The sequence below is a fragment of the Bipolaris oryzae genome (assembly GCF_000523455.1).
Source record: "Bipolaris oryzae ATCC 44560 unplaced genomic scaffold scaffold_109, whole genome shotgun sequence".
Taxonomy (NCBI): domain Eukaryota; kingdom Fungi; phylum Ascomycota; class Dothideomycetes; order Pleosporales; family Pleosporaceae; genus Bipolaris; species Bipolaris oryzae.
In genome coordinates this window covers 61,515-87,046 of record NW_006911385.1, presented here as the reverse complement: position 1 = coordinate 87,046, position 25,532 = coordinate 61,515, and the positions used below count along the sequence as shown (strand labels likewise).

At 50.7% G+C, this 25,532-nt stretch overlaps 7 protein-coding genes across 7 annotated transcripts; 6 read left to right on the top strand and 1 right to left on the bottom strand.

Moving 5' to 3' along the window:
- Positions 1–244: 244 nt before the first annotated feature.
- COCMIDRAFT_7078 (uncharacterized protein) lies at positions 245–2,156 on the top strand (the record flags this gene model as incomplete). The annotated part of the gene is made up of 4 exons (XM_007691777.1): positions 245–356; positions 413–592; positions 642–2,029; positions 2,082–2,156. 4 exons carry the CDS (start codon positions 245–247, stop codon positions 2,154–2,156), a joined length of 1,755 nt encoding a protein of 584 aa, XP_007689967.1.
- Positions 2,157–2,994: 838 nt separating this feature from the next.
- On the top strand, positions 2,995–4,653 carry COCMIDRAFT_100706 (uncharacterized protein; the record flags this gene model as incomplete). The annotated part of the gene is made up of 7 exons (XM_007691805.1): positions 2,995–3,070; positions 3,133–3,213; positions 3,270–3,301; positions 3,354–3,471; positions 3,532–3,728; positions 3,781–4,014; positions 4,087–4,653. The coding sequence occupies 7 exons, from the start codon at positions 2,995–2,997 to the stop codon at positions 4,651–4,653; spliced, it is 1,305 nt and encodes a 434-aa protein (XP_007689995.1).
- Positions 4,654–7,875: 3,222 nt separating this feature from the next.
- Positions 7,876–9,562, top strand: COCMIDRAFT_100668 (uncharacterized protein; the record flags this gene model as incomplete). Its single annotated transcript, XM_007691804.1, has 5 exons — positions 7,876–7,962; positions 8,015–8,071; positions 8,122–8,358; positions 8,409–8,897; positions 8,945–9,562. The coding sequence occupies 5 exons, from the start codon at positions 7,876–7,878 to the stop codon at positions 9,560–9,562; spliced, it is 1,488 nt and encodes a 495-aa protein (XP_007689994.1).
- Positions 9,563–10,051: 489 nt separating this feature from the next.
- On the top strand, positions 10,052–10,993 carry COCMIDRAFT_28040 (uncharacterized protein; the record flags this gene model as incomplete). The annotated part of the gene is made up of 1 exon (XM_007691784.1): positions 10,052–10,993. The coding sequence occupies one exon, from the start codon at positions 10,052–10,054 to the stop codon at positions 10,991–10,993; it is 942 nt and encodes a 313-aa protein (XP_007689974.1).
- Positions 10,994–15,312: 4,319 nt separating this feature from the next.
- On the bottom strand, positions 15,313–18,993 carry COCMIDRAFT_7073 (uncharacterized protein; the record flags this gene model as incomplete). Its single annotated transcript, XM_007691776.1, has 5 exons — positions 15,313–16,014; positions 16,072–16,247; positions 16,312–18,428; positions 18,491–18,930; positions 18,976–18,993. The coding sequence occupies 5 exons, from the start codon at positions 18,991–18,993 to the stop codon at positions 15,313–15,315; spliced, it is 3,453 nt and encodes a 1,150-aa protein (XP_007689966.1).
- Positions 18,994–19,237: 244 nt separating this feature from the next.
- COCMIDRAFT_38574 (uncharacterized protein) lies at positions 19,238–19,864 on the top strand (the record flags this gene model as incomplete). The annotated part of the gene is made up of 4 exons (XM_007691790.1): positions 19,238–19,300; positions 19,366–19,390; positions 19,443–19,764; positions 19,813–19,864. 4 exons carry the CDS (start codon positions 19,238–19,240, stop codon positions 19,862–19,864), a joined length of 462 nt encoding a protein of 153 aa, XP_007689980.1.
- A 1,113-nt stretch (positions 19,865–20,977) lies between these two features.
- COCMIDRAFT_7071 (uncharacterized protein) lies at positions 20,978–25,331 on the top strand (the record flags this gene model as incomplete). Its single annotated transcript, XM_007691775.1, has 3 exons — positions 20,978–21,456; positions 21,510–22,173; positions 22,221–25,331. 3 exons carry the CDS (start codon positions 20,978–20,980, stop codon positions 25,329–25,331), a joined length of 4,254 nt encoding a protein of 1,417 aa, XP_007689965.1.
- Between the last annotated feature and the right edge of the window lie 201 nt (positions 25,332–25,532).

Below are 25,532 nucleotides of genomic sequence, written 5' to 3'. Positions count from 1 at the left end.
GGAACCTCTCCACCAGCGGAAACACGATTACGAAATGGCTCAAGACCACAGAACCTCGATCCAACCGGCAACCTGGCACTCGGCGCCCATTCTGCCATTCTCGGCGCTTCTTGTCCTTCTCCACAATGCATCTACTTTGCTTGTATGCCCTCCATGTTCGACGCAGACAACTACCATATAAGGTTGACTGTGTTGCCGGAATCTCAGGACTACTCAAGCACAGGTTCGCAGCTATACAGTCAAGATGGCGTCTCCAGTGACAGCAAAGTATGACTGGATTCTTGCAATCACCACCATCGCTTTTGTATTTTCTGCCTTTGGCAACGGTGCCAATGATGTCGCCAATGCCTATGCTAGTAAGTAACAACATACTCATGCCCACACGAAGCATGCCGACTGACTATCAAAACAGCCTCTGTTGCGGCACGAACATTGACAATGGCTCAAGTTGGACCGCTTGCCATTGCCACAGAGTTCATTGGTGCTGTTGCGCTCGGCGCCCGTGTCACTTCGACCATCAAGAATGGTATCATCGACATCGATCGTTTCACAGGTCACCCGGGGGCACTAATGCTGGTCATGGGCTGTGCTGGTGAGAACATACACCAACAACTGCAGAACATGAGACTAACAATCAACAGAGGTCGGAAGTGCCTTCTGGTTGATGCTTGCTACAAAGCTAGGCATGCCTGTTTCCACTACTCAGACTGTTGTCGGCGCCATCGTTGGAGCTGGCTTTGCAAGTCAGACTGATGCCAAGTGGGGTTGGGAGGATGGCTCCCTATCACAAGTCGCCGCCTCCTGGGCCATTGCGCCATTGATTGCTGCTGCCTTCTCAGCCATAATCTTTGGTACAGTCAAGTACTTGGTTCTCGAACGAAAGGATCCGTTCAAGAATGCCATGCGCTTTATTCCCTTCTACTTCGCCATAACGGGAGCTCTCCTCGCCCTCTTCATTGTGGTGGAAGCCCCTACTGCACCATCACTCGAAGAGTTTGGCGCTGGAAAAGCCGTGGGCATCATCCTTGGTGTCTTTTTTGGGTGTCTGGCAATCTGCTACATCTTCTTCGTCCCATTTTTCAAACGCAAGTTGATCATGAAGGATCCTCGCGTCCGCGTCTGGCACGTCATTCTTGGCCCCAGACTTCTCAAAGAAGACGTAAAACTCTTTTGGCCTGGAAAGGGCGACGAATACGTTACCGATTACTATGCCGACGCCTACGGTCAGGTTCGTGCTGGAACACACGAAAAGAATGCTGGCAAAGGCTCTACCCAAGATGAAAGCATCAACAAGCTTGGCGATGGATCCCCGTCACACTCGATAAAGCAAAGCAACGAGGGCCCTCTGCCAAGTGACCCGGAGAAGCCACGTGTAGAAGAGACATCCACAACTCCTGTACACCTGGTCCGGAAGAAGCCCGAGCCTTATGAACGTTGGATTGTTCCCGTCAAGTCTCTGTCCTGGTTCAACCCCCAAAAGTGGTGGGCTTATCTCAAATTCGCGTTTCTGCGAGGTGTTTCCATCGACGTCATTACGCACGACAACGATCTACTCCGTGCCATCCATTCCAAGGCCAAACGTTACGACGTTCGTGTTGAGCATCTTTGGACCTACTGCCAAGTTGTCTCTGCCATGATGATGTCCATCGCGCATGGTTCTAACGATGTAGCCAACGCTGTTGGCCCTTGGTCAGCCGTATACCAAACCTACCTCGAAGGCGAGGTCTCTACTAGATCAAGGACTCCCATATTCATGTTAATCGTGGCCGGTTTCTTGCTTGGTCTCGGATTTTGGTTCTACGGCTACCATATCGTCCGTGCGCTTGGCAATAAAATTACCCAAATGTCGCCCACTCGCGGGTTTTCAGTTGAATTGGGCGCTGCTGTTACTGTTTTGCTCGCCTCTAGGCTTGGACTGCCCGTATCGACCACTCAGTGCTTGACTGGATCAGCCGTCGGTGTTGCCCTGATGAACTACGATCTTGGCGCTGTGAACTGGCGCCAGATTGCCTTCATCTTCTCTGGATGGGTACGTCCTTTCCAAACTCCTTCTTGCTTTGTCATTTTCTAACATGATTTAGGTTCTTACCCTTCCTATCGCTGGACTGATTTCCGGTCTCCTCTGCCTTATGGCACTCAACACCCCCCATTTCTAAGCTCCTGACCTCTGTAGGCGCTTTGCGTTTCCCCCTGAGTATATGCGTCCCTTGCGAGGGCACCTCGGCATTTCTTTTGTATCATACAAGAATTTTCCAAATATATCCATAATTCGTATACATAAAAGTATCATCGTCTTTCGACCATCATTGTGGCTAAAACATCACATTGTAGGTAAGTGTGGCGCAAGCGGGGAAGCCGACACTGTTGAACAAGTATTTTTGTACTCCTTTGTGGGCCAGATGTCTATGAGAGAATACTTACGTTAATCTTGTGTCGTTGTCAACATGTGTTCAACATCACACCTGTGATATCATTGGCAGTAATTGCACGTGAAAGCGCAGGGCTGAGCCTATGTGGGCCTGCCCGCTTGTTAGACAAGTGCCACAGCCATCCTTGGCACGGATGATGCACAAAAGTGGATCTGGCTGTGGCTAGTGATCACAACATGCCTACGTATTGAGATGCCTGTAGCTCTCCGCGGATTTGATTTCATAGAAATGACACTTGATACTGTTTCTATTTGTTCATGAAGCGAATTCGTGATCTTACGTCTTAGGCCATGCGTTCTAGACGTTATTCCCCACATATATCACGCACTGCGGTATCACTCAAGCTCAAGGCAATTAGTCAATCAGACTGGAGTATCGCATTGATTGCGTGGGAGGATGCTTAACCTTGGCGGCTGGTTGTACCAACGTCACAAACATTCATCGTCATAGTTGCCTCACTGAATGTAATCACTATGATGCATCCTTGGGTTCCTCGTGTGATATAATCCAACAACAGTGCTCTACTCTGGACGGCACAACTATTCAGACACAACCCAAATTCACCATGAGCATGCAAAACGTTATCGTCGTACCAGTAGCAGGCGAAGGTGCTCGACAGCCTGGTCAGGATACAACAGAGAGTTAGTACAGACGATTCACCAACTGGTTTCGTCTCAATTACTTACAATTAATGTGAACACAGTCGCTTCGACGATTCAACATGCATTGGAAGAGAGTGCGCATCCAAAGCAGCCGCAACCTGGACCGTTGAAGCAGATCATTGGTAAGACAGAACCACTAGATGCACAAGACGACAACAGCGATACTAACGTACGATAGCCCATCAAGAGTCGCTTTACCAGTACATCAACGTAAATATATCTCTTGTCTGCGTAATATATTGCGTCTAACAACAGTCTGCAGTGGGATGACCCGACCCGTACCTTGGGCTCTTACATCGGCGTTCTCAGTCTACTGTTTGGTGCACACTATCTCCCGCTTACCCAGATGGCCCTGAAGGGTGGAGTGACTGCCCTGGGATGTAAGTGTTCTCGGACTCACACAAGCATATCTGAGTACAGATCTGACTTTAATCTAACAGTGGTATCGGTTACCGAATCCGCCAGCCGCATGCTGGGCAACCGCTCTTTGTCCGCTCAGCTACGGCCAAAGGAGTACAAGACGTTCCCAGAGCCGACCCTCAACGCTACACTGAAGGATATCCATGACTTTGTGCAGTATGCTGCAGTTCAGGCTCAAAGGATTGTCTTTGGGCAGGACCTACAGAAGACTTTTGCTGTAAGCCGTCCCTCTTGCCTTTTACATGAGCCACAGACTTACCACTCCACAGTCCTTCCTCGGCCTGACAGCTCTATACTGGCTCATCAAAGTCGTCTCTCCCTTCTGGCTCGCCGTCCTAGCTGTAACTTCCGTCTACGCCGCCCCGCTCATCACCTCCCCCCGCGGCCGCGAAATCGCCCGCGAAGCCGGCACAAACGCCCAGGAACTCGCGGCGGCCGCCACCCACAACGGCCGCATGCTCGCCCACGACGCCAGCGCCAACGCTCAGAAACTCGCCAACACCGTCAGTGAAACCAGCCGCGCAGCAGCACACGATGCCACCGCCCGCATCGGCTCCCTCGCAAACAGCACAAAGGAAACCGGGCGCGCAGCTACAAACAGCATCAGCTCCGGTGCGCAGGAAGTAGCAAACCAGGGAAATGCACTAGCGCAGAAGGGTAAACAAACAGCCTCCGACCTCTCTTCCCAAGCCAAAAGCACCGCCTCCGACCTCTCCTCCAAAGCCCAAGGCACCGCCTCCTCCGTCTCCAATTCCGCAACCGGATCTCTCAAGCACGCCCAAAAAGCCTCCTCAAACGCAGCGCAAAGGACCGTCGACACTGCCACCTCAGCTGCCAACCACGCTGCCAACCATGCCGCTTCAACCGCCAACCAAGCCGCCAACCACACCAAGGAATATACAAACGCCCACGGCCCCACTGTCTACTCTTCTTCCCCTACCAGCACCAGCCATGCCAACGACAGAGCGCAAGTAAGGGGACCAGAAGGCGACAGAGCCACTCCCCGCGGCGTCGTCGTTGCGCAGTCGGGCTACACGGGTGCGAAGGTGACGGAGGCGCAGGAGCCGGCGGTTATGTATACGACGGCGAGGGATGAGGCTTTGGAACGGAGGGTGCTGGAGAGGTCGAGGGGGGTTGTGTGATTGCCTTAGGGGAAGTATAGTGAATGTAGTGGGGATATTTTATGAAGAAGATTGGGGGGAAGGGGGGTTTTGTATCCTTGTATGAGTAATATTTTTTTTTCTTCTTTTCTTTTAGGAGGTGTTGAATGAATGGATGAGAGAGAGAGAGAGAGAGAAAGGGATAATTTGTTAAAACTATAGGATGCAGATATGAACGTTATGAATTTCTTTTCTTTGAATGAGGGGGTTGGAAAGTGAGAAAAGTTGTGTGTGTGTGTATGTGTATGTGTTGGGTGTGGAGAGAAAGGTGCAATCTGCGTTTTTTTATCTACGTAAATTCCATCTTTTACTATTTAAACGACGGTGGAAAATATAGGAGCAAGTAGGATAAGGTAGTGGTGGTGGGATTTGGTAATGCTTTCTTTTTTCTTTTCTTTTTTTTATCTTTCCCATACTCCTCCATCACTCCATGCTTCCTCCCCCCCTCCCCCCCCTAACAACGCGACATCGAGCAAGAGCGACGAAAGAGAGAGAGAAAAAAAATATCTTCCCGTCTTTTTTTTTCTCCGACCTGGGCATGAGCGGTTTTTGCGGAAGGGGCTATGCGGCGCACCCCCCAGTCGTGGGTGGGGGTCGTGTGAAAAGGGTCTAGGCGCCACCTCGATGCCATTGCAGAAGGGAATCGATTGAATAGCCATGTTCTTTATATCCTTGAAGCTCAAGGGAAAGTGCTCGACTGCGGATGTTGGATGTTGCTGTGGTTACATTGCTGTTCTGGTGTAATGCAGCACGTATACCGACTATTGTCTTCGTGTCTTGTATCAGAGCTAGACTCACGAGCGCCAGTGCTTGCTGCCAAAGCCTGGTCTATTTGAGCAATCGGCAATTCTTAGTAATAGAAACCAAGATTGGTCGGCCAAACCTTGACATTTCTCCAGATCATTGATTGCTTCATCCAAGCCACTCTTCTTGAGTCTATATTTCCACCGGCTGACCTTGTGAGTAGGCGACGATATTGCATTCAATCTCCCAGGCTGCGGGCTTCATTGTATCCTCAAGTAGCGTTATGACGATCTCGAATTTGGGGTTGAAGAATTTGCAGGGGCTGGGTATACACTTCGCATTGCTTCATCTTCCATCGCGTGGTAGGTCCTCTGTAGGAAATCGAGCTGGGGCAGGAAAAACACCTAATTGTTGTCGAGTCGTAGATGACGCTCCGAAACCTCGGCGCTGGAATGTAGCAGGGCAGAGCATAAGTATTTTCCTTCCTTGATATATCTATTCAAGATTGAGGTTGTCAAAGTCAGTGGCAGGCTGAAGTCGTAAGATGAGATGATACGCCAAGAAGTTATGGTGTGCGAAGACCACGGTAGCAAAAGATATGTACGTGAAATCGAGGCATCAGCTAAATCTTCGCTGCCAAGATTAAGTCACACAAGCCAGGGTATTGTTTGTAGAGATTGCTAATGCTCAGCGCAGTATTTCACGTTGCTTTGTGAGACTATATGGTTCGTATCAAGAAGATGGTTGGCTCTATATCTGTATGGAGTACTGCAAGCACATGGATTTTCCAAAGCATCTGAAAGAGTACGTTTTCGCGCAGCAAACAACTGCTTGGTTACTAAAAACATAAAATACCCTTTCCTGACGGCCCTTTGAAGCAGTCGTCAGCAAGTGTCGGTATGATCGACTTTGTTCGCTCTCTGCTGCAAGTGGATCCTTTGTGGAGGCCAATTGCCGCTCAAGCCCTTCATTACCCTTGGATCAAGGGCAATCGCACCCTACAGACGCAAACATACAAAGACATTACTGGAAGAACAATTAGTGGCATTGGAAACGCTTCTCCACTAACCACGAAGAGTGTGGATGGCGGGGTTGTTTTCTCTGAGAATGGGATCTTACAATGGATAATAGGATTACAGAGGCTTCTGCACAATGGACGCAGACAGTGCCGACGAGAGTAAACGAAATCAATCTTCAGTCAGAATCGCCCATACACACTGCTAAAACCCAGATAATTGCCCCGGATCTCCCTGATGAACCAATGGTCCCTCACCGTACATCAGTGCTCGCAACCGCCTGTTCTAAAGGAGTATCTACTCCCCGTTAAGCCCCACGCCCTGTAGCGCTAGATCCGGTAACAGAGGCCGAATGACTCAGCCCATTCAGGTTATTTGAACAAGAAAAGCTTCGCGTACGCGAAAAGTACATGTGCTTTGCAGAGAAGTAGAAGAAAAGGTTTACTGCTGAACCGGAATCACGAACACGCACCTTTGATGGAAAAAATTCATATCGCTTGACAACAAAATCAGATCGATGGGTACGATACATGCTACTGGAGATGCTATCAAAGGTCAGAGCTGTGCAAACAGTACGACCTGGAGCTCCCATCCCGCTATCATCACTTCGCTCAGGGGAGAGACGATTGCCCATGGCTCGCTCAGCATAGATAAATGGAGAGAAGGGGCTATACAAAAAAATGGTATGACGATGCATGAGGTGATGGTCCCGATGGAGTGATATATGAAGGTCCTTGGGTGGACTGGTAGAGAAGTCATGTACTAGAAATGGGTATCAGGACACGATAGATCCGATTATCAGCCAAGTGTAAGCTACGCCGCAGTGAGACACGATGATTTTGCAAACGAGGGGCTAGAGGGAGGTTCATGGAAGTGCGGCCAAACGCGGCAATATATGCTCCAATCCCTTGTAGTCTTCAGGTGTTCACACTTGCGATAAATAGGGGATATCATAGAAGCTCTAGGAATTACCTAATGTAGGAAGGTAAATAATTAATAGACAGGAGGTGGGTTTGGGACAGTAGAATCACGCCTTGAGTGAGGATTTAGGTGTGTAATCATTCGCCACCACGGTTGAAAATGAATACTAGAATCTAACACAACGTAAATCCACACAGAGTACTTTACGTTTAATTGAAATGCAAATACGAAAGTCAGTAAAAAGCGCGCAAGTTGAAAGAATCCTTAAAGCTGGAATGACCACATCGTGATGACGGGGTTCGTCGGTATATGGTTCAACCGTACTAGCGGCGGGTGGTCAAAGCGCTAGCCGTGGATCTCTCTACATCACTGACAGCCGCAACACCAAACCAAACAACACAACGCGGCTTCATCCCACCTCTCTGTTCTTTCGATAGCTCCCTCGTATCTGCTGCGACTGCTTTATCCGAGAGCGAACAAGTAAAGCAGCACTTAGAACAAGCCATATCACGACCCCGCCACCATGTCTGCCGGAGAGGTGCTCAAGGCCGACAAGGACTTTACCAAGGAGGTCGATGCGGCGATTCCAGAGGCGGAGAAGCTAGCTTCTGTATGATGGCCAGTCATTTTACTGTCCGGCAAAAGCTAATGCATCAGTTTAGAGCAATCCCCAAGCTGGAATCGATAAGCTGCTCGCACTCGAGAAGCAGACTCGCCAGGTAGACCCGCACATATCTCGCGCGCATAAGCAAGCTCTAATACTATTCAGGCCTCCGATCTCGCCTCCACATCTAGAGTGATCATTGCCATCGTCACAATAGCAAAGAATGCTAAGGATTGGAACTTGATGAACGAGCAGGTCCTGCTCCTCTCAAAGAAGCATGGACAGCTCAAGCAAGCGACCACCAAGATGGTCCAGACCGTCATGGGGTTTTTGGATGAGACGCCAAATCTGGAGACAAAGCTGTCAGTCATCGAGACACTGCGCACCGTCACCGAGGGCAAGGTGAGCAGCGACAATGGATGTCACGCGCGACACTACTGATGCATTATTAGATTTTTGTCGAAGTCGAGCGAGCGCGGGTAACACGTATACTTTCCAACATCAAGAAGGAACAAGGCGACATTGACTCCGCGACAAACATCCTTTGCGAGCTCCAGGTCGAGACGTTCGGCTCCATGACCCGGCGAGAGAAGACCGAGTTCATCCTACAACAAGTGGCGCTATGCATACAGAAGGGTGATTGGACACAGGCTGGTATTCTCAGCAGGAAGATCAGCACACGGTACTTTGCACGAAAACCGAAGAAGACGCCCGAGCAGCTAGAGAAGGAGCAGAAGGAGCGCGAGGAGAAGGAGAAGAACCGAAGCGTAGATGATCCTCCAATTGAGCCAGAGGATGACGTAACGGATCTTAAGCTCAAGTACTATGAGCAGCAGATCCTTCTGGCGAAGCACGACGACAAGTACCTCGATGTCTGCAAGCACTACCGCCAGGTACTAGACACAGAGGCCGTTGAAGAAGACCCAGCCAAGCTTCGGGCGGTATGTGATACCCCTCTTTGATGTTTGGACAGATGCTGACCCTACAGATTCTTCAACGCGTCATCTACTTCATCATCCTCGCTCCGTATGACAACGAGCAGTCCGACCTCATCCACCGTATTCAGCGCGACTCGCGAAACTCTCAAATCCCACAAGACGCACAATTGGTTAAACTCTTCACTGTGCCTGAGCTCATGAGGTGGCCGATGGTAGCCAAGCAGTTCGGCCCTCACCTCACTGAGACAGATGTATTCGACGCCGAAAAAGGCGACTCAGATGATCCAAAGGCATTCCAGCGGTGGCAGGATCTGCGAAAGCGCGTCATTGAGCACAACGTCCGCGTTGTAGCGAAGTACTACACACGTATCCAGATCCCGCGACTCACCGAGCTGCTGGATCTGACCGAAGACGAAACAGAGAAGAACATCAGTGAGCTGGTGTCTGCAAAAACCATCTACGCCAAGATCGACCGCCCCGCTCGCATTGTCACATTCTCGAGGCCCCGAGATGCTGACGATGTGTTGAACGAGTGGAGTAGTAATATGAAGAGCTTGCTAGGTCTTCTTGAGCGCGTTGACCATCTCATCACCAAGGAAGAGATGATGGCGCGCATTCAGCCAACAAAGGTGGACAAGAGCAAGGCCATTAAGGGCAAGGCGAAATAAGGGTCATAAAGATCTTTAGCTATCGGCAATCGCTTCGGACGTGCCGACGGGCAGATACTTGTGTATCGATTTCGTTATGCTTACCACTCATGATACATGAAGAAGGGTTATGATTAGTCTAGACATTGCTGAGCTCTCAAGGTTCCGTGCGAGTTGCGTATGTACAATAGACATTTGATCAAACTAGGCAGTCCTTGGGTGCTTTCAGTTTCGACGTTGCGTTGATGTAGTTCGTCTTGAGAAATGACATCAAACTTAGGCCTACCCTGTCGCGCTAGGCCACGACAAAGCCGCGGTATCTCGAACGTCCCACATCCGGGGTACTTACCGAAGTACAGCGCCTTTACATACTACTAGTACGCAGACCTTCTCACTGACTCTGATTATCCTAATTGCAGCCACTGTATGCGCCTGCAGCACCTCCTCTCTCTCGCAGACCCCCGCCTCTACACACGCACCAATCTCCGCGTCCGTTCCCACTGGCGCACCATGGCTGCCGCCGCGCCCCCGCCCAACCGGCCGATTAAGATCCTAATGCTGCACGGCTACACGCAATCCGGACCCTTATTCCAAGCCAAAACGGGCGCTCTCCGCAAAACCCTCAATAAAGCCTTCCCCAAAGGCATCGAACTCGTCTACCCCACCGGCCCAATCCGCCTCACCCCCACCGACTTCTCCCTCATCACCGGCGCAGTCACCGACCGCACTTCCGCCCCGGACGCCGACGAAGAACTCGACGCCTGGGCCTGGTGGCGTAAACGCAGCACGAGCGATGGCTCCTACGTTTTCGACGGGCTGGACGAGGGGTTCGCGCATATTGCCTCCATCTTAAAAGAACAAGGGCCATTCGATGGCGTCATTGGATTCTCCCAAGGCGCAGCTGCAACAGCCATGGTTGCGTCGTTGCTTGAACCCAAGCGGAAACAAGCATTCGATGCACAGCACGCTGCTGGCACCGGAATCCCATTCCCAGCATCTTTCGAGGGAAACATTCACCCTCCACTCAAATTCGCAGTCTCATACAGCGGCTTCGCGGCGATTCCACCACCACCACCACCACCACAACAACAACAACAAGACGGCAGCACACCAACATCGCAGTACATGGCGTTTTACGAACCGGAAATCGAGACTCCCATCTTACATTTTCTGGGAACGCAGGATGTGGTGATTGAGGAAGCGAGGAGTCTGGTGCTGGTACAGCGGTGTAAGAGGAAAGAGGACAAGTACGTCGTGTATCATCCCGGTGGACACTTTTTGCCGAGCACGCAAAAGGCGAGTGTGAATGCGCTTGTGGGGTTTATCAGGGAGGTGCTTTGGGAGCAGGAGGGCGCCAAGGAGGAGAACGAGGATAATCTGGAGGATATTATGGGGCATTTTGATGCTAAGAAGCCTGCGGTGGCGGAGCAGGAGGCCAAGTTTCATCTTTGAGAGGTTTAGTATAGGGGTTGGGAGTGGGGGGGTTTATAGAACAAAAGAGTATGGGTTAGATATAGATCGCCTCCGTTTAGCAGATAGATCATCTTTAACAGTAGACTATGTCAATTGTTGTATTGACTATGCGGTTCTCTACAGTGACTAGAGACAGGAAACTTTTACTCGAAATCTTGTGCAGTGGTCGAACGAGGAGAAATTAAGAACGCTTCTTCGGCGTTAAAACTTGAAAAAGACTCTTTCCTGCAAATCAGAAGTTGAGAGAAAGTTGGATATAAATGCAGAAAAGGTGTCCAGAATCGTTTCTCTTAGTCTCAGAGATACTTTTAGTTTTTGGATAGAGAGAGCGAGAGATTCGAACTCTGGAGGAGACTGCAACGAAGACATGTATGTTGAACAAGAGGCCAGGATTGAAGTATTCAAAGTTTCATTCGTCTGTCTTGACGTGACTAGAGCGGAGGTAAAGGAAAAGAAAAGAAAGACTCAAATGATTCCAACCTCCATAGGAGTGAATGTGTGTGGAAAACGCCGCCCCACCGTCCATGCAATGCCCTTCCGTATCCTGTTCCCAGATTCCGTAAACGCCAACAAGCCCAAAACAAGACGCATGTCAGAAACCAGGCAGATGCCAAAAAGCATGCAAAGACGCAACCACCTCTCTCCCACAACACCTGGCAGACTAAAAGGCAATATCCACGGGCGCCAGCTCTTGCGAGGAGGCAGCAGCTCAGACTGGAAGCCAATCGCCGCCGCGATGAAGGAGGGGAGTGAGCAAGAAGCAAAAGCACAACTTCGACACCTGCTGATAACCTTTGAAAACAAAGAGAAAATCAAAAAGCACTAAACACCTTTATCCCAACACCGAACCGCCCAATGCATGCATCATGTCCAAAACTCCCACAGGTAGCATAGCTTCGTACCGTCCGCACCATTCAATCTAACATTTAAAAGAGACGCAACTTCCTAGGCGGGCCCAGAGAGCTGTTGAAGAGAGAAGAATCTACAGGGCGCTTCTTGGTTGTCGAGAAAGCATGAGGAGCAGGCTTGATAGCCGAGAAGCCCGATTTTGACGGAGTAGCGACGAGGAAGAGTGGCCTAGAGGGAGTCTTGATGGCAGCCTTGCTGAACAAGAAAGTAGACTTCTTGTTAGGCACGGTGCGAGGAGCAAGAGGGCTCCTGTCAAAGAATGCGCCGATCTCGCTGTTCTCCTTGTCGTCATTGAAGGAACGGTCGAACTCGGAGCTGGTAGGAGTGCTGGGCATCTTGCACTGCGACGAAGGAGGAAGAGCGTACTTGGAGGGTGTCTTGGCGGGCGTAAAGGGCTTCATGGTAGTGGTTGGGAGCGGAGACGCTGGCTTAGCGACGGAGAGATCAACCAGATAGGGATCTTCATCCATACGCTTCTTGTTCGACTCGCTGTCCAAGACCCAACCGACATTGACGCACTTGATAGCACCTTTGCTCGAGAGACACTTCTCCAGCGTCGACATGCTTCCATCCTTGAAGAGAACGTGAGTTAGAGAAGCATGGGAGATGTCCTTGACGACCTTGGCACCAAGGTCCTCTAGAAGACCGCGGAACAAGAAGTTTTGCTCCTTTCCGTTACGAGTGACGTCGACGTAGAAGACGGTGCCCTGAAGAATGCCGTCGTCCATAAATATCTCGCTCTCGTCAACTTGAACGTCAGTCCAAGCAACAGACTTCTTCGGAGTCTTGGTATCCATAACCTTCATTGGTGACCTCAGCGCGGACTTCTTAGGTGACGCTGGCTCTGGCGCTGCAAACGTGGGAGCGAGTTGCAGGGGCTTGAGTGGCATGCTTGCTTTCAGGTCACTAAAAGAAGGGGCCTTGATGGCGCTCACAACATCAACTTCGCTGAATTCACTAGCTTCAGTAATCTCACTGACATCACCAATCTCGCTAGTCTCTTCGAAGCCGAAAGATACCTTCTCCTTACGACTGGAATGGCGTATGGGTGAAGGCGTTTGTTTCTTGACAGATGCAGTAATCTCCTCCTGAAGAGCAGCCTCAAGCGCGAGACTGGGCGTAGTTGGGTAGTCTGGTAACTCAGCGAGAGCCCTGCGTGGAGTGATTGGTGCCACAATGTGAGCAGGAGTCTTCGGATAACCGGGGAGCTCTGCCATTGCTTGTTGCGATGTGACAGGAGCAGTGATGTGAGACGGGGTAGCCGGGTATTCAGCGGGGAGCTCCTCAAAAGCTTCTTGATCGGTGACGCCCCAGACAATCTGCGCAGGAGGGGTGCCAGGGAGATCGGCACATGCCTCTGGGGCAGGAGTAGTAGCGTGGTAGGATGTCTCGGATTGAAAAATCAGAGGAGACTTGGCTACTGGTGTAGCGGAATTGTCGGCGGTAGATGGAAGATTTTTAGCCTCTTCTTGCTCGTTGACGACAGGAGCTGCAGCGTCTTGAAATTCTTCCGATGCATCCGTAGAGACAGGAGCCTCGATTTCTGCATCATTCATAACTTCATCATGCTCGGATGGAGAAATCTCCTGTGCGTCTCCCATCTCGACATCGTGGTCGACAGCCTCAGCCTCTTTCTCTTCGGTGGGAGGGATGACAGGTGCAAGAATGTGAGCTGGTGTCTTCGGGTAGTCGGGCATCTCAGCCATTGCGTCCTTGATAGAAATGGGAGCTTTGATATGAGCTGGGGTCTTGGGGTATCCTGGCATCTCAGATAAAGCATCCTTAGTGCTCATAGGTGCACTGATGTGCGCGGGTGTCTTGGGATAATCAGGCATCTCAGCCAGTGCAGCTGCAGAGCTAATTGGGGCCTTGATGTGAGCAGGCGTCTCAGGGTAGTCGGGCATCTCGGCTAGAGCATCCCTTGAGTTGATGGGTGCCTTGATGTGTGCTGGTGTCTTGGGGTATCCAGCGAGCTCCGCGAGCGCGTCCTTGTTAGAGACGGGCGCAACAATGTGCGATGGGGTGTTGGGATAGTTGGGTAGCTCAGCCAAGGCTTTCCTTGAGGTTATTGGCGCTGCGATATGTGCGGGTGTAGTAGGATACTCCGGGTATTCTGCCATAGCCACTTCAACTGGCTCATCGACCAACTCCTCGGCTGGCTTCTCGGCTGGCTTCTCGGCAGACTCTTCAACTGGCATCTCGACAACCTCCTCGGCTACATCTTCATCTTCGGCGGGCTCAGCCTCAGCTTTTGGAGTTGAAATGGTAACAGTCTTCTTTGTAGGTTTACGGGCTGGCGCCTTGAGAGGTGATTCTTGTGAGATTACGGGGGCCTCTCGTCCGCGTGTGGCTCTTGGCGCAAGTACAGGGACGGGTGTAGGTGCCGCTTTTGATGCTGGTGCTGAGGCTGAAGCTTTGGGTACTGCCGGTTTACGCGTGCGGGTTGCTGGCTTAGTGGTTTCGACCGCGATGGGCTCCTCGACAATTGGAGTTTCGGTCTTCTTGATGACAGGCGCCTTTTTGACGGGGGCCTTGCGCGCCCGTGGCGCGGCCTTTGGAGCCTCTTCGACAATGGGCTCCTGAACGACTGGGCCTTGGGTGGCCACTGGCTCTGCGGCCTTCGGTGCAGCTGTCTTCTTCACTGGAGCGATCTTGCGCGCTCGAACAGCCGCTGGCTTGGGTGGCTCTTCATCAGCTTGAAGCTCGTCTATATCATCAGGCTCCTCAGCCTTGCGGCCGCGCGTCGCCCGCTTTGGTGCAGCAGGGACTGACTCTGCCTTTGTCTGAACTTTTGTTGTGCGTGTTGTTTTTGTCGCGACAGTTTTCTTGGCCACTGGGGGCTCGGCGTCTTCAGGCTCGGTCTTTGCTTTGCGTTTTGTAGCGGTTGTTTTGGTGGCCTTCGCGGGAGCTGGTGCAGGCTCAGCAGCTTGTTCAACAACAGCCTTGGTTCTGGCGCCGCGCTTGGGAGGGGCACTGAGGGTGCTGGAGGGTGCAGATGAGGCTACTGGGGCCTCTTTCGCACCGCGACGTGTAGCGACCATGATGAATATCGATGTTCGCTATCTTTCAGTGTGTGTATGTGGTTGCTGGATTGTTAGTGGGAGAGAGGATGAGTTGAGTATGTGTGGACGTGCTTGCCCGTGTTGTGTTGTCAGAGCGCAAACTGCCGCTAACTGTGTTGGGATGAGCGTTGTCCCGGCAACGGTGATGGCGTGGCGTGCAAGTGCCGGCAACGGGCAGATCCACGCCGTCACCGCTGTCTTACAACAACACGGGTACGGATAAGCCGGGCAACTCAGCGCTATTCCCAATGTCAACCATTCCCCACATACAGCCTCATTTTCTGGTAGCCCCATCCATGTCCGTTGTATGATTGTATTGTCTATTATTCACTCAACCCGTATGACCTCCATTCCAACACCGCATATCAGAATCCTGGCATATGTCGTACCATCACCTGTGTCCAACACAGCCATACTCGACACGTCTGCGACACTTGTCTTGACCTTGCCTAGCCTCCGGATCTTCAGGGCGTCTTCGGTCACCGGCCGACTACTTCCCTCGCCTTTTGCGTCTGGATCTTGTAGTGTGATTTCCCATTGCCTAACCCACTCGTCATTCCCAGATGTAAGAAGCGTTATGTGAGACCCGCGCCGATACAATGCGCATGATGTGACAGCTGATGCATGTGTGCGATTTACAAGTATTGGAGGGGAAGCGTATGATGTCGTCGGCGATGCTGTAAGTGAGGGCGAAGAGCGCATGAGCAGGAATGCCAGGCTGCCGTCATCGCCGCCAGACACAACCAGCTTGTCGCCATTATCCAGGCTTTGAGACACCATGACCTTCGAGGAGTTTTGGTGTATCCTTGCAGGATGAGTCCATGTCAATTTTGAGATGGCATCTGGAGATTCGGCAGGCAAGCTATGTGTCTTTTCTATTAGTGGCCATGTCACGGCATGACCATCTGTACCAGCCGTCAAGATCGTGGTTGCAGACAAATGTATGCATTGTGTAAGGCATGATGTGAAATAGAGACCTTTGGCGAGAGGCTCCCACTTTGTGGCAGCTACAGGATCGTAACGATAGGCCTGAAATATATCAATACCAGAACGACATTGGGGGGTCAAAAGAGCAGGAATTTTCACCTTGATGCTAGAGTCTGAGAACACCATTGTAATTGAATGGGCAGTGCCACAAGTCGTCGCATCGAAAGACATGATTCTTAGATCCGCATACTCGCTTTCTGGAGTATAGACACTCTCACAAACGACACCAATGTCAAGAGACGATGATGGTAGATCCCGGACACGCCACACATAGACTGTGGCAATGATTAGCAAGTTGCGCCATGGGTTACGTTAGGACAATAAAAACTTGGGACATACACTCTTCACAGCCGCCGCTACTGAACAGATAATCGCCACTCTCCGACCACTGGAGATGTTGGATTCCAGTCGTGTGTTTCCGAAGCGTCCTTTTGCAAACTAGATTTCCATCGGTGTACTGAAACAGCTTGATATCTGTGTCCTCGGCTCCTGTTGCGATGAGACGGTTGCGAGACCTTAGATTTTCCTTGGACGACACGGTGAGCGCTTTGATTTCACGCCCATGACCACCGGAGCGGATAACTGTATGGTTCATACCATACTGGCTATAGATATGCATACTAGAGGCTCTAGTCCACACAAGCGTTCCTCCTAGTGTTAAATTTGGGCGATATGTCCAGCTTCTATGTGCACCCCCTGTGTCGATGCTCATCACCTCTTCTTCGTTGGTGACATCGTAGAGATACCATTTCTTACTTGAGAACCCATGAACGAGTAGATGATTCCCCTGAAAATATAGGCCCTCTAGATTAGGACCAAATGGCAGGGCAAGGTCGTGAACTAAGGTGCTGGATCCTGTAGACAGATCCATATCATGCACAGTAAGACGCCCATCCCGCCCAGCTGAGTACAATTGGGCCTGGGGTGACTCTGCAGGATAACTGACCCATTCCAAACAAGTGACTGTCTCACCGCCATGTGCTTTATCAATGACCTTAACCAACGTGGCTTGGCCTTCATCCACATCTATGCTGTACAAGGCGATGGAACCACGTCGAAATCCAACCGCTATGAATTCTCTATCAGAGATTCGTAGATGGGCCATACTTGTGACAACAGCTCCCGTCAAATGATCTGATATAGGTACTTGTACGTTTTTTGATATCTCCGTATCGTGCGTAGGATCCACGTATAACAACTGCGCTTTGCCCTGCCCAACAAGCGTCACGAGTAACACTGTTGCATTCCGGTAGGAAGATTCCAGCACATTCGCGGCGAATATTTCGCCGACCTTACTACCCATTGCATACAATTTGGTCAATGTCGCGGCATTTTTACGGTAGACATAAATGCTGCCGTTGGCGCCTGCGATGAATGCAATGCCGGGTTGAGAGCTACTTGCACAAACGGAATAGCCGGCAAGGTCTTCTGGCTGTCCAAGGAGGGTAGAGCTTGTCAGAAGGCTTGTGTCGTTCCGATCCGAATCAGAGGATAGAGATGCGACCAAGACTTTGCCAGAATTGGTTGTAAGTAGGAAAGTAGTCTCATCTACAAAGCAATAGCTTCTGAAAAATTCTGCCTTTTTCGAGGATTTTTGAACACCGGTTGATAGGGCATCCGCGCCACCAAAAACAGTAGACTGCGTCCATGATAGTACATCGTTCACTGTGTATTCGGCGACACCCCAGGGTATATTGTTTGCAACCTGTAAAACTCGAGGCAGCGGTGTGGACGTGATCTTGCTGTCTGCCCCTCCAGCTATCACTTGCTGCGACCCGGTAGGATTATGAGCGATGATAGAAGACCACATGTTCTTGCCGCTGTGGTGTGCGGCACAGTCCAGCTCTAGTAATTTGTATGGAAAGTTGGATTTATCTGCAGAGTTTGGCGAAAGCTCCCAAGTCCTTGCTGTGGCGTCTTCTCCAGCTGATTGAAGTAAAAGCGACCCACTACAGGGTGACGTTTCGAGAAAGCGTATTGTCCAGACACGAGAAAGATGCCCCCAACCGATGGCTAGACAATCTGAACTGCCAAACTCGTGGGCGTCAAAAGCCTCATTGCTGAAGCCGGTATGACGCGTCCTTGGTACTTCGGCTCCATTATCTTCAGCTTTTGGTCCGATAGCATTCGTGTTAACGTCTGATACATCCCACACTCGAATCGTTCGATCATCGCTGCAACTTGCGACCACTCGCCTCAATTTCTGGCAGCACTCGGTTGGGAGCTCCTCCGAGATACGGACACCAAAGATCGACCCTTCGTGACCAAGAAACACGCGGTGAACAAGAGATGCCTGGCCATCAACAGTGTCATCAGACCATGACCAGTAGATGATCTCGCCAAATGCCGTGCCAGCAGCGACAAGGACCCGATTCAGATTTTCCCAGGACAGGTGCGCAGAGTAAAGGATAGATCGAGAACTCGATGTCAAGTCCGAAATGTTGACTGAGATAGCTCTGAGAAAATTATGTCAGTGAATGTGTCCCAGTTGAGCGAGGATAGCGTCAGAGATGCGCACCCATTTGGCGACGCTGTGTCTGTGGTTATTTGGACCGTCACTCGCAGCAGAGCATTATGAGCGGTCACAGCAACACAAATTCCTTTTTGATACGGAGAGTCATCAGACAAACCTGCTGGTCTAGGTGCAAGGTCAAAAATCCAGTCTGGCGCTTTAGCAACGTTTGATGAAAAAAAAGTCAAGCGATCATGATCATCGGCCGCCGAATGGATCTCAAAGGCACGGACTAGTCGCCCTCCCCAGGCGATAAGCTTAATGGCACGCGCATGCTCTTCCGAATAGATGCGTATACCGTGCACTGCTTGCGCCTTGAAGACGCGTTGCGAAGCAATGCATCGTGAGTCCTTGGCATGATAGAAGCGTAGAAATGGGCCTTCTGCGGCAATGTACAGGGAGGCGCACGAGGCCAATGCGGTCACAGGTACGCGAGTGCATTCATGCTGCTTTGATCAGTAGCAATCTAGGTTTTGTCGATGCGCGCTCACATGCAGAGTCGGTGACATTGGCGACAAAGGACGACACGTGAGGTGCGAGAGTATGGCAGAGGGAAATTTGGGGTTGAGTCAGCCCCGCGCGACTTCCGTTGCGAGTGCAAGGCGGGGCAATGACGAAGCGTTTCTGCGATTTTTTGTCCATGCTAGTATTCTATGCGCCTGAGTGGCGGCACACAGTACAGCTCACACCACAACCACCCATCTTCTTATTTGCACTCACCACCACACCGAAATTTGCGCATAATCCGTCAAAATGGCTCTAGCAGGTCCAGCAGGCACAACCATCAACCCGGAGGAGACGGAGAACTTCGAGGAGGTACGTGGGGCAGGCGCCTGAGCGCGAAAGCCGGTGCAGGTGCAGACCGACTAACAAACATGTAGATTGAGAAGCAGTTCGCCGTCAAAGGTACAGCAAGCTATGCGCACCGAATGCGACTTCTTCTAACACGAATGCGCAGTTGTGCAGCATATGGAGACATACTGGAAGATTCTTGAAAAAGTCCCAGGTTCTAAACTGCGACTGACCAAGATCGACGACGAAATCTACGAACATCTCAAGAAGGACTTCCCAGAGTTCGATGCCTCCGCCACATTGAACGAGGATGAAATGAAGAGCAAGGAGGGCAAGGAGCGGTGGCGCAAGTTCATCACCGAGTATGAGCACAAGGTCGAGGACTACAACTTCGGCACAATGCTCCGCGCAAGCCACAAGACCGAGTACGACCAAGAAGGCACCATATTTGCTGTTCGCATGCAGTTCTACGCCATTGAAATTGCACGGTCAGTTTGCACCGCTTGTAAAATCCTAATTAATACTGATTTGAACAGCAACCGCGAAGGCTTGAACGACTGGATCTACGAGAAGGCACAGGGAAAATAATCCAAATATAACAGTTTGCATAAGATAGATACCCACCCCATGTGCTGGGAGTTTAAACGTGTACCAGCACTAGTTACATGCAACCCGCGACTGGCCTAGCCTTCGATCAAGCCAATCAGAAAGTTGGTTCTTTGTTTGTCTGCGCCCGTTCCTAAAAAAGCGACCGTTTACGTCGGTGAATCGTCCGGGACGGTAGACTGTGTTGGGATTGGGAATACATCAAAGTCGCCTCATGTGCAGATACATGATTCTGCTCATGCATATCACAACATATCATCAAGTCGCTGCACCCGATTTTCGATCTAGCAAGGTTACAAATAACAAGTTCAACAAGATCATACTAGTGACAGGACGAAGAATATGGAGTACCGTGATTTCAAATAACCGTGCCATTATGCGCAGAGAACAATATTAAGGAAAATCAGCGCGCAACGTGAAAGCAACTAGGTCAAACCGCCCTTACCACCACCACACGCTAGATCGCACCTGGCAATCCCTTGCGCCCAAAAAGTGCAGTCCAAGTATATCATATCATTCTCTCTATGTAAAAGCCCAACCCCAAAGATCCAAATGTAATTCGATCTCCGATGCATGAGGAATGAGAAAGTTGCTGTTTCTACTCACAAATCTTCGGCTTGAGACCCAGATTACGCAACATCCCAAACTGCTCACAATGTTAGATAGCTTGATATCCTCATTTCATAGAGAAGGAGTGTAAACAGTATTCATTACTTGAACAATTTACCGCTGGGGCGCGGCTGAACATTCTCGTACAATATCAGTCGTTCATTCCAAATTTAGATATTTCGGACCAAACATGCGGCTGACTGCAGGACAATAGTCTATGTTAGTGAGCTGATACCTTTGTCGCTTCTGATCAAGATTTCACAAGGGCTGGTACAATACGATGTCTAAAACGGAGCGCTTCGTGCAAGCTGCAAACAGACAGAAGCAGCCTGTGTATTCACCAGGCTCAGGTCCCAATTGGTCCCGACGCACTATTGCGCTTTCACTTTCACTTGATATCGCAATCTCATCCATGTGTGGCTCTGCGCTTCAATCTCAACGACGCCCCCACTTTCTCAACACAATCGAAGCCTCCGAGCAGGCAATATGGCTACTACCGCGCCTTCGCATGGTGCCAGTAGCCATGAGATAACGAACGCACAGGCATCTGGGGAGCAAAAATATATGTCAAAAGCCAGCTGGAAGGTTCTGTTTGGCTTCACCACAACACGCCATGTGCCAGTAGTACTATGTGGCCTTCTATCGACGACCGTCGCCGCCCTCACAATGCCCGCTTTCGCAGTTCTCTATGGGCTTGTTTTCGGGCAGTACACCATGTATGGCGCTGGGTCAACTGACAGCCATACGCTAATGAGCAACATGACGAGATACTGTATAATACTTGCAGGAATCTGTACACTCAACTGGATCGCGAACAGTCTCCAGTACCTTTGCTTCCTTACATTCAGTGAGCTACAGGTGCGGAGTGCCCGTAATCGGATATTTGACGCGCTCATCAAGAAAGACATGGCGTGGTATGACACGCGCGAAACTGGAACTGCTGCATTTCTATCGACACTGCAGGCGTAAGTGGCTAGCCGGAACCTGAATATTGCTCCTTTCAACTGATAAAATGCAGGCATATCCGTGGGTTCAAGCTCTCAGTATCATCACCATTAGGCGAATTGTGTCAAGCAGTCGTTCAGAGCCTTGCGGCTCTGGGAGTCGCTTTCTACTTTTCTTGGAAGCTAGCACTGGTTGTTATGAGCAGTATCCCGTTCCTCTACTTGTTCCTAACACTGATTGCGAACCGACAATTATTTCGAACACGCGAACAGTCCGAAATGCTCCAGGCTGCACTGAAGTACATGACAACCGCAATATCCAATATTGAGGTAATCAAGAGTCTTAACGGGGAACAGCATGAACTCCAAATCTTCGAGAAGACTGCCTGTCTTGCAGCACGCCTCTATAGACGGGTAGCGAATTTCCGATCAATGCAAATTGGAATCATGCAGTTCTTCACCATCAGCATATTCGTCCAAGGCTTTTGGTACGGTAAATACCTAGTCGGTAATGGAGATGGTGAAGCCTCAGACATTCTAACTACCTTCTGGTCAGTCCTCATGGCCACGTCTTCCTTGGCTTCAGTGATGCCCCAATTGGTAGTCTTGACCAAGGGCCGCGAGGCTGGTGCCAACCTGGGTATGCTCATAGAACATAACCCCACATCTGACCAGCAGCTAGAATTGCAAGGTCATATCAAACCTGCTCGGTGTCTTGGCACCATTGAATTCATCACGGTATGCTTATCTCGCCTCATCTTTGGGAGAAGCTGCTAATAAGACAGGTCAATTTCTCTTACCCTTCTCGCGCAGAAGAGGTAGCACTTCGGGATGTCTCACTGTTCATGCCAGCGGGCGAAACGACTTTCGTCATCGGAAAGAGCGGCTCTGGCAAGAGTACCCTTGGCCAGCTTCTGGTGCGCTTTTACCATCCCTCCTCTGGCCGGATACTTCTTGATGGTGTTCCACTTGAGGATCTAGATGTACGATGGCTACGAAAAAATATTACACTTGTGGAGCAGCATAGTGTGTTATTCAACGACACTATCCATGACAACATTGCGTTAGGGAAAACAGGCGAGATACTGCATATGCAAGATGTCCTCGATGCTATCAGATTCGCAAAGATGGACCTGGTTGTAAAAGGGCTCCCTGACGGACTAAACACCGAACTCGGTTTAAAGGGTGATTCCATAAGTGGTGGTCAGAGGCAAAGACTGGCGTTAGCACGAGCAAAGATCAGGGATTCGCCCGTTCTGATCTTAGATGAGTCTACCAACGGTCTCGACTATGCTACAAGAGTGGGGATATATGAAGCAATACGAGAATGGCGCAGGGGAAAGACGACAATTATTTTTACCCATGATATCTCCCAGATTTTGTCTGATGACTTCCTCTACCTGTTGGGAGACGGCAGAGTAATACAAGAGGGATACAGAAAGGAGCTTGAGGCTCAAGGAGGGCTATTTCAAACCTTCCTTGAGCCACATGGAGAAGAAGAGGAGCAGCTTTTCAGTGATGCTGATGGCGACAGATGCGCAGAAGATATTAAAACGAATAAGCCACCGAGATATGGTACACAAACAACTCAACATTCCTTTACTGGGTGGCGAAATTCCCAGGTATCAACTCGTCGAAAAGGGTTGCTAGATGCAAGATCTTTCTTAACAAAAGAAATCGACTTAGGATCAGGAGATGTGGTACTGGAGCGGCTCCCAAGGTTTGATACAGATGAGTGGAAAGCTTATCTTCCAAAAGAAGTCGGATTACGACCAAACTCCATACTCTTAGTGCAACACACATCGCCTACGAGCCAGTATCCGCAGCCTCTTCAAACATCCAGTCCGATGCCTGCACGGCCAGAGACACCAAAACAACAACGAAAGTGTAGCCATATTCTCTCTCGACTTCGACTTTCGCGTCACAAGAAGAATGCGTCAGACAAACCTCCCACCTCAACAGAATCACTTTCCCTAGAAGAAATCTTTGCATCAGTCTGGCCCGCAATAACTTGGCGCTCCCGCATACTTACCTTTGGTGCTCTCGTGTGTACCATCATCCACTCGGCCTGTACTCCAGTCTTTGCCTGGGTCTTCGCACAACTCCTCAGCACATTTCAAGAGTCCGCCTCTCAAAGCCGTAACAAAGCGCGTAACTACGCCCTCGCAATCCTTGGTATCGCTACTGCCGACGGTCTCTCAAAATACTTGATGTTCTTCCTTTCAGACGCAGTAGCACAAGCCTGGAGCTTATCACTGAAAAGAGAAGCTCTGCGTCGGATTCTGCTACAACCGCGCGAATTTTTTGACAAGGAAGAGAATAGCACATCTCGCCTAACCGAAACACTCGACCACTTTGCCGAGGAAGCGAGGAATCTGCCCGGAAGATTCGCCTGCATATTCCTTGCCATGGTACTCATGGTAGCAATCTCCATCTCATGGAGTATGGCTATTTCATGGAAACTAGCGCTTGTAGCGCTTGCGATGGGCCCTATACTCTTTACAATCACAAATTGCAACAACATGATCAGCAATCACTGGGAGAAGCTATCTAGCGAGGCCGAAGACAAAGTAGGAAAGGTGATGCACGAGACGTTCGTGAATATCAGAACAGTCCGGTGTCTGGGGCTAGAAACCCATTTTCGGAAGAAGTATCGCCATGCAACGACCGAAGCGGTCAGGCTAGGTATGAAGCGCGCCCTCTATTCTGGGTCCATCTTTGGTTTGGCATTTACGGGCGTCATATTTGTGGCTATTCTGCTGTACTGGTACGGCGCACTGCTCATGTCGAGGAACGAGTATACGGCGAGCAAAGTCATGGAATGCTTCTTGATACTCATGCTGAGCGTCAATTACATCAGTTCTCTGGCCCAGTACATCACTCAGATCAACATCTCAAGAGACGCCAGCACACGACTACTCCGCCTGGCTCGACTTCCTATGGACTCCCATGAAGCAGCAGGAAGCCTACCAATCCAATCCATCACGGACATCAACTTCAAAAACGTAAACTTCACATACCCATCTCGCAAAGACACTCGAATCCTCCACAACCTCACCTTCCCCATCCCCCATGGATCCTGCACCGCCATCGTCGGATCCTCTGGCTCCGGCAAATCCACAATCGCCTCCCTCCTCCTCAACCTCTACCAGGCCGACACCGACACCACAAACCCCACAAGCGGCCTCTGGCTCTCCTCCCAAAACATCTCTACCATATCCACCCCTTCCCTCCGCTCCCGCATAGCCCTCGTCCCCCAATCTCCCGTCCTCTTCCCGGGTACAATCGCTCAAAACATAACATACGGCTTATCCCCTTCCGCCCCGGAAACAAGCCCAGCCTCCATCCGCGCCGCAGCCCACGCAGCAGGCCTCTCCGACTTCATAGATAGCCTAGCAAACGGCTACAACACGCTCGTCGGTGCGGGGGGCACCACGCTATCCGGCGGCCAAACCCAGCGTCTCGCCATTGCACGCGCCCTTGTGCGCAACCCCGACGTCTTGATTCTCGACGAGGCAACCAGCGCGCTCGACGTCTCGTCTATGAACGTGATTCGCGAGACGGTCATGCGGCTTGTGGGGCGGAAACGCGTCAGTCCTGCTAGGAGTAGTAGCGGTAGCACTACGGGTTCTGCATCTGCTGGGTTGTCCGAATACTATGTGCAGAGTGGTGAGCTGGGTACAAGCGCGACGTCATTTGGTGGGCTGGATAAGGGGAAGGAGGAGAGGAAGCGTATGACGGTTGTTGTGATTACGCATGCGAGGGAAATGATGGCGGTTGCGGATCATGTTGTTGTGATAGAGCAGGGGAGGGTGGTTGAGCAAGGGGGTTTTCAGGAGTTGAAGTGGAAGAGGGGGTCGGCTCTTGAGAGGGTGTTGAGAGGGGAGGTGGTGTAGTTGGGTTTGGTGTGGTGGGTTGAGAAACGGTGGTTTATAGCCCCGAGATCCCATCGAGGAGCTATCAAAAGGGCGTTCAGCCCGTTACACTAAGTAAGGTTTCCTACAGTAGGAGAATGTAACGGGCTGAACGCCCTTCGCCTCCCATACTCGTCTGCGACCTCGTTACTCCACCTGTCTAGCCCGATTGTTGCTCAGGCA